The following is a 12,560-nucleotide window of genomic DNA, read 5'->3' as shown; positions in this document are numbered from 1 at the left end:
CAGCCTCGCGCACCTCTCTCTCGTCTCCCTTCCGGGGTCAACTCATGTATCGGAGAGGTGAAAGGGAGATGGGAGAGGGGCACACGAGGCTGGTGGTGCGTAGGGCAATGCGACGAAGGTGTACCGTGCAGGGCGCACGGCGCAAAGGTGGGTGTGGTGAAGGTGTGCACCCAAGTGAGCGTGGCAACTCGTTTTTTTTTTTTTTTTTTCAGAATTTCGTGTTATTTTCCTTTCCGTGCACACACCCAGTAGCTAGATTTAATTATTGTCATTGCATATATTCTTAAAGCCAGTATCATTATAAGTGGGTTTGAGTGTATCATCACCATGAAGGTCCACTAATGCTGCATTGCAAATTAGTTAGTTTACAATGGTATAGTGGGTCACAAGGCCAAGATCACCGTAACATCATTCACAATACTCATTCCAGATGAAGAGACGACGTGACACTGCCAAGACTGCAGCTACTCCTCTCATCATCACAAAGGTTCTCATAAGCTATAAGCTCACTTCTGGCAGGTATTTTGCTGCTTAGACTGGATGCTGGTATATTTAGGAGCACATCCGCGAGTGCAAATGGGGCACTCCTAGCGTAGTTTTTTAGCAAAACAACAGATGTCAAAGCAGTGGGTTCCATCTTGAAGCCCTTTTCCATCCTTTGCTGGACGGCCAATGTTTTTCACCACTCAAAGACAATATTAGCATGCAAAAGAATGTGTTCAAATAATGAATTCTCTGTCGGATGACATTCTTCCTCTTGTCACAAAGACTCCGGGTATGGGCATGCAATGCAAGTGGACTTCATTAAATTGATACTGCAGATCAAGATTACTTCGCTAAATGGTTTTCAATGGAACTAAGATTGGTAAACAAAAAAGCTTTGTTATATTGTGGATTTCAGTAAATTAAGCTTCAACTGTACTGTACGACAATTATGCAATACAAAACTGCCATCAAAAGGCTACAGAAGACTATGCAAAGTGTGTGTCAGGTAATGCATAATTCTAAGCTGCTTATGGTTAGCGCTCCTCTCGACACTGATGATCTGTAAAATTTTATTTCTAAATTTACGTAAAGCTAAAGGCCCCATTAGCTCTCAGAATTAACAACTTATGACAAAAACGGCAGTGATTTATGTTTAATCTACGATTTAAGAAAGTTGGAAAAAGCGATAGCCCACATCATCACTTATTGCTTACAAACATAAAAGTGGCTCAGGAATCTGATCAGATTTGGTGTAAGGTGAGAGTCGTGGCTTGAATAGGTGCTGCGATGTCAACAATGATTTCTGGGTAAGTTTGGGGTGACAAACTATATTCATACCCAATGCGAACCCCAAATGCTATCTGCTGCTTGAGTATGCACAAAAGCGACAATGTTATTTTTTGGGGGCCCCATTATGTTTGTAGCCCCTAATCTAAAGCTGTGCATTATTCCACAAACAGAAACTAGAAATCCATAAATTTTCTATAATTCAAAGCTCAGATTTTTTTTAGTTTAGAGCCTGCAGAAAGAGGTAAAGAGGAAACGTGCGCGTCTCGCACCCTAGAGACCTGAGTTCAATTCCCACCCAGACCGAAATGTACCAAATGTTCTTTTCGAAGCCATTAATTTACTTTGTTTACGGGAACCTCCACGAGAAATTTGACGTCAATCTGAGCATTTTTGACACATTTTTACTCTTTGCGCCATCAGCCATTTAGCAGAAAAGAGAAGTACTGCATTATGACACTAACGCGCACCGACAGTGAACGCTTCGGTGGTCTCACCACTACGACGCCTCGATGCCAGCATTCGAAGGGACGCTGGCATCAAGAAGCACTACCAACGCCACCTAGGTGGCGTTGGTAGTGGCGTTCACCGTACTCAGCACAGCGGAGCGTGGCCTCCGCAATTAGCTCTGAAAATGTTTCTGAAGTTGATCGCGGAGGCTGCAATTACGACGCGCTGTACGCGCTGATTTGACTCGGTGACGATTCAGTTACGTGCTTTGTCTTGCGCGTTGTATTAGTGTGTCAGTTACGTGCTTCGTCTTTCGCGTTGTGCTAGCGTGTGCAGCGTAGTGCAGCTTCCATATGCACGACGGTTGCTCATGGTCATCGACGTTGGTAGTCGTGATGGAGGAGACGTGCCACCAGGCGTCAGCGTGGGTGCATCAACGCCTAAGGGCGCTTTAGCCACAAAACACCAATAGACATTATATTTTTGGTACCATCGCTCAGTCATGCCGCCGACTCCTGATTTTCGTGTAATGGGTCATATATTGCTTTTGCACTAAAATTAGCATTTACTGCCACCTGACAGGCTAAAGCATGGCATACAGCAGTGATATAGTTACTATCAACACACCGTATCTCCATTCAAAGAAAATTCAGCTAAAGGAACTGTTGAAAAGGAACGTTGGCATGAAGGAGCTTCTACCGGAAAGTGGATTGCTCTCTCCCTTTGTTTTCAATTTTGGCCACAGAGCATCATGACTAGTATTGTATGAGTCTATATGCCATGCACTTGTGTGTTATGTTTTGTAAATAAAGCTCGTGATAGTACATGCTGCTGTATGTCACCCAGATTAAGTTCTTCAAACATATTTAACACGACAAAGCTGCAAATATGCTTGCAATGTGACGGCAAGCAAATTAATTATGCCTCATCAACAGCGTAGTGAGTGAACAAAACCTTTGATGATGTTTAAGAGCAAAACAAATTGATAAACATGAGCAGAGTACTATCTTCGTCCAAGACTGTAACATACAAAGCCTAGGCCACAGTAAATGCTAGCATAACAGCCGCATTCATCTACACTCGAACCTCGTTATAACAAAGGTGAAGGGGGAGTCGAAATTACTTCATATCCATTACTTCATTATATTGACTATTGCCCTTTACTGCAGTATATGCCCAATGGGGTGCACAATTGTAAACATGGAAATAAGAAGACGGCATTGCAGCCACGAAACCGCTTCACAGCCACGCATGCGAATAAACTTGAATAAAACAACAAAATATTTTTCGCCATGTGCAACACCCAACTTGGCACCTGACGCGACAGCCTTTAGATAGCAGCCTTCTGTTCCATTGTGACAGTTTTTCATGTCCTCTTTCCACTTAGCTCGTCACGGTCGAGCAGCACATGGCACACAACACAACGCTGAGCTGTGCTGCGAGTCTGTTGTGAGTTGTGTGACTCGCGCAGGCTTGTGCGTGAGACCTGAAATTGGGCCGAGGAGATCTCGGAGGCCACACCAAGCTGCGTCTGCCTGCATGACGCACCATGCAGTAGAAGTGAATGCATTAATCTTTCACACCGCCGCACATCTCACTCAGCTAGGCACGCACAAGAGAGAGAGGTCAGTGAAGAAGTGCGATAGTGAGTTACTGCTTGTGTGCAGGTGCACAGCTACACGTGGCTGTGAGAAAGACCAGAGTTGCTCGATGACATATTCTAAGTGAGGACGCAGGCGTTTTCAACTGCCACAGCCAACGACTGCCGAACCCCACGGAAAGCGATGTACACGGTGTGCAACAGTCGGGTATTTTTGGTTTTGTAAACGAATCTAGTTCGTTATATCCATTGGCAAGACAATCCACCTCTTTCACGGCCCGACGGCGCATGCGCCTATAGCCCTGGCGGATTAGTCGCAAAACGTTTTGGAAGGGTCGCGCACGACTGCGCGGCCCCATCTCGGGGGAAAGTCCCCTGGAAAAAAAAAAAAACGCCCGGACGCGCGCTACTGCAAACACTCGTGCCGTGTACCACGTTGAAACTCCACTGGTAGCTCAACGTCGGTGCGGTACCGAAAACATTCGTAGTGTAAGACTGCAACTCCACTTTAAAACAGAAAGCGGCGAGGGCTTCGTCTGGACTGCACAGGGCACAACGTATATATATAGTTGCCGGCTTTCACTGATGGCTAAAATAGCAAATTTATAGATAAACCCCTGCGTTACACTGAGACGGCACTTAAAAACATCACGTTACTGACAAAGGCCTCTTGCAGCGTCGGTCCTCGCTTGCTGGTAATGGCAGCGTGTGCCCGACTTCACGTACTCGTTTAAGGCGCGGTAACACTGGGTCGATACGAGACTGACAAGACGCTCACACCAACGATTGGCCGACCATTCAGCACAGTGTGTCGCTGAGACCATTTTGTCATACCATGTCTACAAGACTCAACCGACGAGCGCGAGTTGTCGTACTACGACGGGCTTTCTTGTCGACGGCACCGATAAAATCAATGCGCCGACCATCGTTCGACCGAACCCCGCGCGATCGGCCGTCAAACCAATAACGCGATAGCCGCAACGCCTTCGTTTGTATATAATCAATCACGTTCAAAGTGAGCCAAAACATGCCTACGAAGTTGAAATGCACAAGCTTTAACCCTCTCAAGCCGTGCACGTGAAGTTTGAGCCAATGTTGATCCTGTTCAGCGAAGGTTAGGCGTGGCGCCGTCGAGTTTATGCACCCGCTACCGGCAGATCTGAACTGAAAAGTAAGTTAGGATGAAGTTCTTGTCTTAGCGATTTGAAATAAACTACTCTTCGCTTGGCACCGCGCATGCACAATAAGTGGCAAGCGGTGACAAAGCGCTGTGCCAACATCCATATACGTCACCGTTCCCTATAGGCTGTCGGTCGCATTCACAACGTAGATGGGTGGGTCTGTACGTGTTGTCATGCTGACACATTTCTTAATTCCTGAGATGTACTGCTTATCTCTGCGTCAAACGCGAAACAAGAGACGGTACATTCGGTACAGCAGCATAAACAGCCGCCTCGCTCAGTTGTATACCAACGGTCTCAGAGCGAGGGCATCCGCGTTTTTGCGGGAGAACAAGACGGCCTTTAAATGAGCGCTTATGCGAGCACAGTTTTCTCTAATAATACTTTATGACACGTGCAAACTGTGAGTATGATGAAATTAAAGGAACGCGAGAATCAGTAATAAATTAACAGCCCTATATTTGTAACTGGATCACAGTCGACGTTGTTTAAGTGGCCCAGCGGCTCATACTGACTCGTCTCACGGTGGAACAATGCGGCTCATATGTGCGGATATGTGTGTTTTATTCTACGTTTTGACATTATTTCATATTAGCGAGGTACCTTTTCTCCAATATTTGACGCTAACAACGATCTCTGGCTGTAGATGTCGATGTAAACAAGTGCACCGCTTTGCTAAATCCGACGCAGAAGGCTGCACGCTCGAAGACTTGTTATTTATGCGAAATGTCTAAGGAATGTGTAAAGAGAATTTTTAAAAAGCGCGGTGCAAGTGCAGAAGTCAGCGACAACAAACTCCAGCAGTAGCGACGGCAGACAGAACTCAGCGTACCTTTATCGGCCGCACTGTTAACAAAACAGCGCACTCAGGCCTGCTCACCCTGTATATATAGGTGAGTGCTACATGGCTTCCAGGAACGACGTGCTGCCCCGGAGAAGCCATTAATAATTATTGGCGATCCACGAAACGCATAATCGACGCACACTCATCATGGGCGCAGGTTCACAAATCAACCGGCGAAAGCCCCAGGCACCCTTCCAAAACGTATCCAGCGCTGTGCGGCAGAGGGCAGCACAGGAAAATGAAAAAGGCAGATTTCACTTCATTAAAACAAGGTTTTCAATAGATGGATCTCTATGGAGTTTTCAAGGGGAATTTAATTTAATTCGTTATACAGTTAGATCTCTATGGTGTTTTCAAGGGGAATTTAATTTCATTCGTTATACAGTTAAACCTGGATATAACGAAATTGACAAATTCCCGAAAAACTTCGTTAGAAAGAGGATTTCGTAATATGCAGGTTCGGCACGAAAATTCAAAAAAAAAAACGCTGACCATATTTACTCGATTCTAACGCACCCTCGATTGTAACGCACACCCGTTTTCCGTTTTCGTCAAAGCACTCATCCTTGGAATGTCACACCAGGTACTGGATGCATGGACACGTGTCGTTTTGCACAAGCATGAGGCGACGTAAACAAAGAGCGAATGACACGATGGCGTCGTAGCGTCGTAGCGTCGTATAGTGTCACCTAGTGTCAGGTTTGTGAAGTGAAGCACAGAGACTTGCGCAGTAACCAAAGAGTCGCGCTGCCAGCGCATTGAAAAAAAAAATCTTTTTTTTTTTTTTTTGGCAACATCAACTTGAAAAGGAGAGTGCCGGCTTGGCGGGCTAGGCCAGCTGTAGCAAGCGGCGGGATCAGGTTTGAATGAAGGAAGAGGGAAAGGTTACGCCCGCGGCGGCAGGATCGCCGGGTCGAGGGATGCAGGCCCACCTCGCGCACGCTCGCTCGCACGCACGCACACGTCCGCTCGCTCTCGCCTAGCAATCACCATGAATTTGAGCGCCTCAAGCGCAATGCCACCACTTCGTATTCCGTCGCGGCGGAAAGGGTGCTTCCAGTTACTGCTCGCGCAAAAATGACAAAATTTGGGGCGAAATCTCTATGTTGTCGGCAGGAAAAATTCGTTATTTCGAGGGGGTCTCCCGCTGCCACTTCGTTACGTAGAGGTCTCAAATACATGTGCTTCTATGGAGTAACGGCGGGGAATAGAAAAACTTCGTTATATCCAGGGATTCGTTATATGGAGGTTCGTTATAAGCAGCTTTAACTGTATCCAGTATTTCGTTATATCTCATTTCGTTATAAGGAGGTTCGAGTGAAGTGGCTGTACTCCTTGCACCCTTCTAATTCCTTGCTACAAGCTCAAGCTGTAAGGGCAAGCAGCTTTTCTCGTAGGAGCTACTCAGTGGAAGTACTTGCTCTCATACACAATTATTGTTGCCAATTCTATGACTCATAGTTGTTGCACTGCCTGCTTCTTCACTGTAACTACAACATGACAATGCACATTTTTTGTGATATTATATGGCACAAATGTGGAGACACAGGTTAGAAAAGAGGTTAAAAATGTATGCTTAAATTTGAAGCAGGCTGCAATACTTACCACCAATTTCTTGGACATATTACTTGGGTTCACAGATGCTGAATACATGCGGAAGATTTGCGTAGATGACATGTGATCTATGAGCCGCTCGGCAAGGACATCACAAGCACTATTTGAAGGTGCCACAACAAGAACATGACTTGACGGAATCAGGGTGCAGACCTAAAACATTAGAGAACCTGTTACTATGAAGCATCAATAAGAACAGAACCAAATCTGGGAAAATGGTTTATACCTGCTTTAGTGCTTCTACAAGGGTCACAGTTTTTCCCGTGCCTGGAGGGCCAAACAAGAGGTACGGATAAGGCCGGTGCAAGCCAAGAAGAATGTTCTTCACAGCTGTAAACTGCTCTGGGTTGGATGCTATTTTCTTGTTGAAGAGCCTTGCGAAAAATTTTAAAAAAGTCAGAGGAAAAGTCAGCTTGCCACATGTTTGATTCTCCGCTTAAGAACTAAAAAAAGAAGTAAGGCAGAATAAAACTTACTCTCTTACACAACCAAATAGGTCAACAACCTGAAAATTCGAAATACAATCGAACCCACTTATAACGATACCGGCTTTAACAATATAGGGTGTCCCAGCTAACGCTAGCCAAGCTGTTAAAAGAAAAGATTTAAAAAACATGGTGCAAGATACAACTTTAAGGACTAGTGTTTGGTCGTCAGACCTCCTAAAACAGCTTGGCTAACGTTAGCTGGGACACACGGTATACTGGACATAACAATGAGCAGCTGAGACATTGTCAACGTTTGTATGTGTTGTACGGTAAAATAAAATGCTTACTACAATGATCCCATGCCGCAATATCGATTACAACAATCAAATCTGGCTACTGGGCGTGCGCTGAAAGAAAAAAACGTGAAATCCATGAGAAGAAAAAAAGTGACCCACTTTGTCCACCCGCCCGCCTTTGCGCCACGCATCCCGCACTGCACACCTTCGTCACATCTCACTGTTGGCCTCACGTGCCTCTCTCCATTCTCTCTTCCACCCTCTCACCAACGCCGGAGTGGTGGAAGGGAGTCGAGAGATGGGCGACGAAGGCATGCACGGCACAAAGATGGATGAACAAAGCAGCTCACATTCTTTTTTTTTTCCTGGAATTCACATTATGTTTTTTTTTTTTTTGCCGCAAGCCAGATTTAATTATTATAGCCAATAATGCAGCATGGGAACTTGTAGTAAGCAGTTTATTTTACCACAGAACTCACCCAAAAGTTCACAGTGCAGCAGCTACTCATTGTTACAGCCGAGTATTGCTAAACCAATAATGCTACAAGTGGGTTCGACTGTACTTCTTTCTGTATAATTAAAATGTTTGAATGTTCGTCCCCTTGCTTTTTTCGTGCAACGTGGTTATAACGATTATTGATTATAAAAATGGGATATTCTTGCCACTTTAATATTGTTATAAGTGGGTTTGAATGTAATGAAATTCAAGGAACCTGGAAATGATAAATACTCAAACATAAACATAATAATGAGAAGGAATAAATGCTTTCACTAACTGCTGTTTACAAGGAATAAATTTCAAGCTTCAGAAAAAATTTTATCAGAAACATGCAGGAGGCATTAGAGATTTTAGAATAGGGGCCCCAAAAGTTTGGGGCCCTATAGAGCTTTGCGGGTGTTAGCGTTGGGGCATGCAGGAGTAAAGAGTTTTAGAATAGGGCTTTGTGATTGCGGATAGCGTCATGCGCTTGCAGCGCCACTACGGTGTCTACTAAAAACTATTATAAATATTAAAATAAACTATACCATTTTATAAGAAGAGTAATTTTGACTTTCGTGTTATTGCATTTCATTACAATTTAGAGGTTATTCTATTAGCAGCAAGAGATTTGTTGCACTTAATTTTGAGTAACCAACTTTACGTGCCTTCACCAGCCAAGCTTATCCACGTTAGGCCTACGAGCCATGAAATCGACAATCGAATTCGGAATCAGAGGCGTCTAATGAATCAATCTTCATTACAAACGTTAGTTGAGAGAAGGCGATAACCGCAGTCACTTCTGCTAGCTTACGAACTTCACGCGTTACCACGAATCGAGCCCAGTTTGGTGCTCGGTTCGAGCCATCGCTTCGATGGCGCCGCCATGTTTGTTGACGCAAAGCTTTTGGGGCAGCTTTAATTTGGGGCTCCCGCTAAATCAGTGAAATAGCGTGCCCGATGCAAAACCCAAACGCAGTTTGCATCTCGCACATGCACAGTGGCTTCAACGCTATTTCTTTGGGCCCCAAAACATTTGGGGCCCCTATTCTAAAACTCTCTATTATCTCGAACAAAAGGCTCTTAATATACAGATGCTTTCTCATGGTACCGTGTTTCATGCGGTGTTTTCTGGAAATGTATAGAAATATGCAGGGGTGTTAAAAATTTTATTCCCTAGGACAGACAGACAGACAAAGAACTTTATTCACTAGGTCCTGAGAAGCCCTGCCCTAGGGCAGAGCTGCGGGCCGCTCCAGTCTACTGGAGCGTTTCTGGATTACAGAAACGTTAAATTAATATGGCCCTCTATCATTTGGAATGTGTCCTGATGATTATGATGCCAAATGAGAGTTACCTAACTGATAGTGCAAGTATAGTTTTATCCTCTCAAAGGGATACTAAAGAGAAAAATAAGTTGAGCTGTATTAGTAATTTACCCTTCTACATTAACAAATAGACAAAAGGCTTAATAATCCAGAAAAGACATAAAACAAGATCATGGATTTCGACAGTGCCTGCTCAGGCTTTAGTTAATTGTTTATTGGTAAAAATGGACTACATTGTATTGTAAAGAAGCCCAATACTGAAGTTGACAAGTTACAATAAGTTCTACTGAACCACAACGAACCAAATATAAAAAAAATCCGTTAAAATCCATGAAATCAGACTGACGCACTTGCAACAATTTTAGCACAAAAGTTAAAAAATACAAATCTTGATTTTTATTATCTCTTCTACAAATCAACCTATTTTAATATCTTGAAATTAATTAAAAGTGTTTTGGATGAATACTTAAATCAGCCTAACCGGATTTAGTGCTTCCCCCTTTAGTGTCCCTTTAACTCTTTCCATACCACGTCCATTGGGCATGGTTAGCCCTCTATCAATGATTTGAAACGCCGCTTTCGAGACCTTCTGCGCCGCTCACGGACATACAGCGCTATCGGACATGAAGGAGGAGAACTATATTTTAGTTTACTAAGCAGTTTGCTTTTTTTCCCTCGAGGCGGTGATTTTTAAACGCGCTCCGAAGTTTCGCGATCGTCAAAGCAGAACGCAAAAATGTCCAGCTCCGGAAACGGCGCACGCGCTTCGGGAGATCGCAATTATCGATTTCGCTGCCTCTGCGGTTGATCTTATCAATACATCGAATAGCAGCGGGTCAGAGGACGCTGACTTTTCGCCGGACTTTGAGTCTGAAAGCGATGACGACGCAAACCAGCCCGGAAAATCGGCAGCCGCAACCCGGCACGCCCAACTGCAGTGCTTGCAGTGAAATTTTTGTAGCGGAATACCTGTTGAATGAAAAATCTTGATTTTTTTTCGGACATAGTGCCTAATAGACAGCAATACATTTTGTATATCTTTTAATTTTCATAAAATTTTTTTCTTAGTAGATACAAGCATGTCTTTACAAAATTTGTTAAATTTTATCGCACAATCTTGATTTTAACAATTTATATCTTTTTTATGACATACATCTCGTTAATAAAACCTTTATGCGTAAAAAGTGCATTCATTTTGCTTTCTGTTTATGCATTACATTAAATATGGAGTGCAGTAGTTCCTACAGAAAGAACATCTGCTGTAACATACAAAAACACCTTTTTCCCTATGGTAGGGAAAGAGTTAAAGAAGCCCTGTGAGGCATATTAAGCTCATGGTTTTTATTCACTGTTAGTAGCATAGTATGGGTCTTGGCGATGTCTCAGCTGCCGTGGCAGGAAGAAATAATCATTGGGCTAGTTGGTGTTGCATTGCTGATGAGGAAAATTAATGCAACAAAAGGACAACGCACGCAGGAAGGAAAGACAAAGACAAGTGCAACTCACAACTGTTTAATAGCGGGAAGGGTTTCACATAGATATCAATCTGTCACACATGCGCACAATAAAAAATACAGACACATCGTAAGAAGAACACGTGCAAGTCAAAGACGGTTGCACAAGAAGTCCAACTCTGAGTTAAGAAATGCGAGTGGCGGCTCACTTACACAACGATCTCTGTTCTTTTTGATAAAAAAGGTTTCCTTAAGGGAGCATGCACAAAAATTAAGCAAGAAAGAGGACAAGGGTGCGCATATGGTGGTCCACATTACTACATGTGGTTGTGAGGCTCGTTTCTTGGAGACTATCATTCTGGAGTGGCAACCCTTCTTCAAGCCTTGCATTGGAGGCCTTTTTTTTTATCAAAAAGAACAGACATTGTTCTATCAGTGAGCCATCAATCGCATTTCTTATCCCAGAGTTTGACTTCTTGCACAACCATCTTTGACTTGCATGTGTTCTCCTTGCAATGTGTCTATTTTTTATTGTGTGCATTTGTGACAAGGTGACGCATATGTGAAACCCTTCGCACTATGAAACAGTTGTGAGTAGCGCTTGTCTTTGTATTCCCTTCCTGTGTGCGTTGTCCTTTTGCTGCATTAATTTTCCTCATCAGCAATGCCATTACAGCACCTACAGAAGCATATTTACTATGTTAATTTGCCCTAAAATGCCTACTCCTTGCAAACAAAGGTTCATGCAGTGGTGTATTATAGCCGCGGATATTATGTGGTATACTGTGACTGTGACTGCTTGGGCATTGCAGTTTGCACACCATTCCCTTATACTCAACAAGCAATGCGCATAACCAATGTGCTAAAGTTTTACAGCTTTTCCACTAGAAGGGGGGCGCTGCCAGTCACTTCGACTCAAAGCAGGTTTTGATTTCTCTAGATTGCCAACCTATCTTGACCCACTTCCTCCTAACCCTATATTTTCTTCTACTCCTGTGAAGTGAAAGCAATGTAATGCGCCTTAGTTTTCCAACAGCTGCCCGCCTTCACACCTCCTTCCTCACGAAAGAGTAAACCGAGATCATGAAATCCTTTTGCACGACCCATTCGCAGCATATGTGCCTCCAAAACACTGTCAATAGCGATGCCACCAGCCAAAATGACAGCACACTTTTATGAAAGCACCACTCTCACCGGTAGTAGCTTGAGTGGTCATCATGAGTGTTAGGGTGTCATGGCTGAATACAGTGCCTGCCCGCCTGCCCGCCCTATCAATGATGCAGGCAGTGCACAATAAACGAGGACAACTAAAAGGCAGCTTAAAATTGGCGATATACATGGCCCCGTCTTTCCCTCTTGTCCTCCTGTATTGTGCACTGCCTAGGCCAAAAGATGCAGGTAATGCACCATGTCAACTTAGACAAATAACTATGACAATCATCTCGCATCTGCAGCAGGCACTTACAAGATTATACTGCCCTTCCTATATGCAGTAAAAAAAAAAAGCCTGTCAGACTTCAGTCACTCTTTGATTCCCTTAACTTAACTGCTAAGAACAGTAGCTGTGAGGTGGTTTCTCACGACTCTTTTCCTTTTGTTCCCCTTCTTTTCGACC

The 12,560-nt window shown here is 43.9% G+C and overlaps 1 protein-coding gene across 1 annotated transcript in view; it reads right to left on the bottom strand.

Moving 5' to 3' along the window:
- LOC119436835 (putative helicase mov-10-B.1) overlaps positions 1–12,560 on the bottom strand; it is a 99,664-nt gene that overhangs the window by 30,290 nt on the left and 56,814 nt on the right. The window contains exons 8-9 of the mRNA XM_037703825.2: positions 7,188–7,335; positions 6,953–7,114 (exon numbers count right to left, since the gene is read on the bottom strand). Of these exons, the coding sequence (XP_037559753.1) occupies positions 6,953–7,114; positions 7,188–7,335 (310 nt within the window). The remainder of the gene's footprint in view (positions 1–6,952; positions 7,115–7,187; positions 7,336–12,560) is intronic.

This window comes from Dermacentor silvarum, chromosome 1, assembly GCF_013339745.2.
Source record: "Dermacentor silvarum isolate Dsil-2018 chromosome 1, BIME_Dsil_1.4, whole genome shotgun sequence".
Taxonomy (NCBI): Eukaryota; Metazoa; Arthropoda; class Arachnida; order Ixodida; family Ixodidae; genus Dermacentor; species Dermacentor silvarum.
The sequence above is the reverse complement of the archived record's forward strand: the minus strand, read 5'-3'. Positions and strand labels throughout refer to the sequence as shown.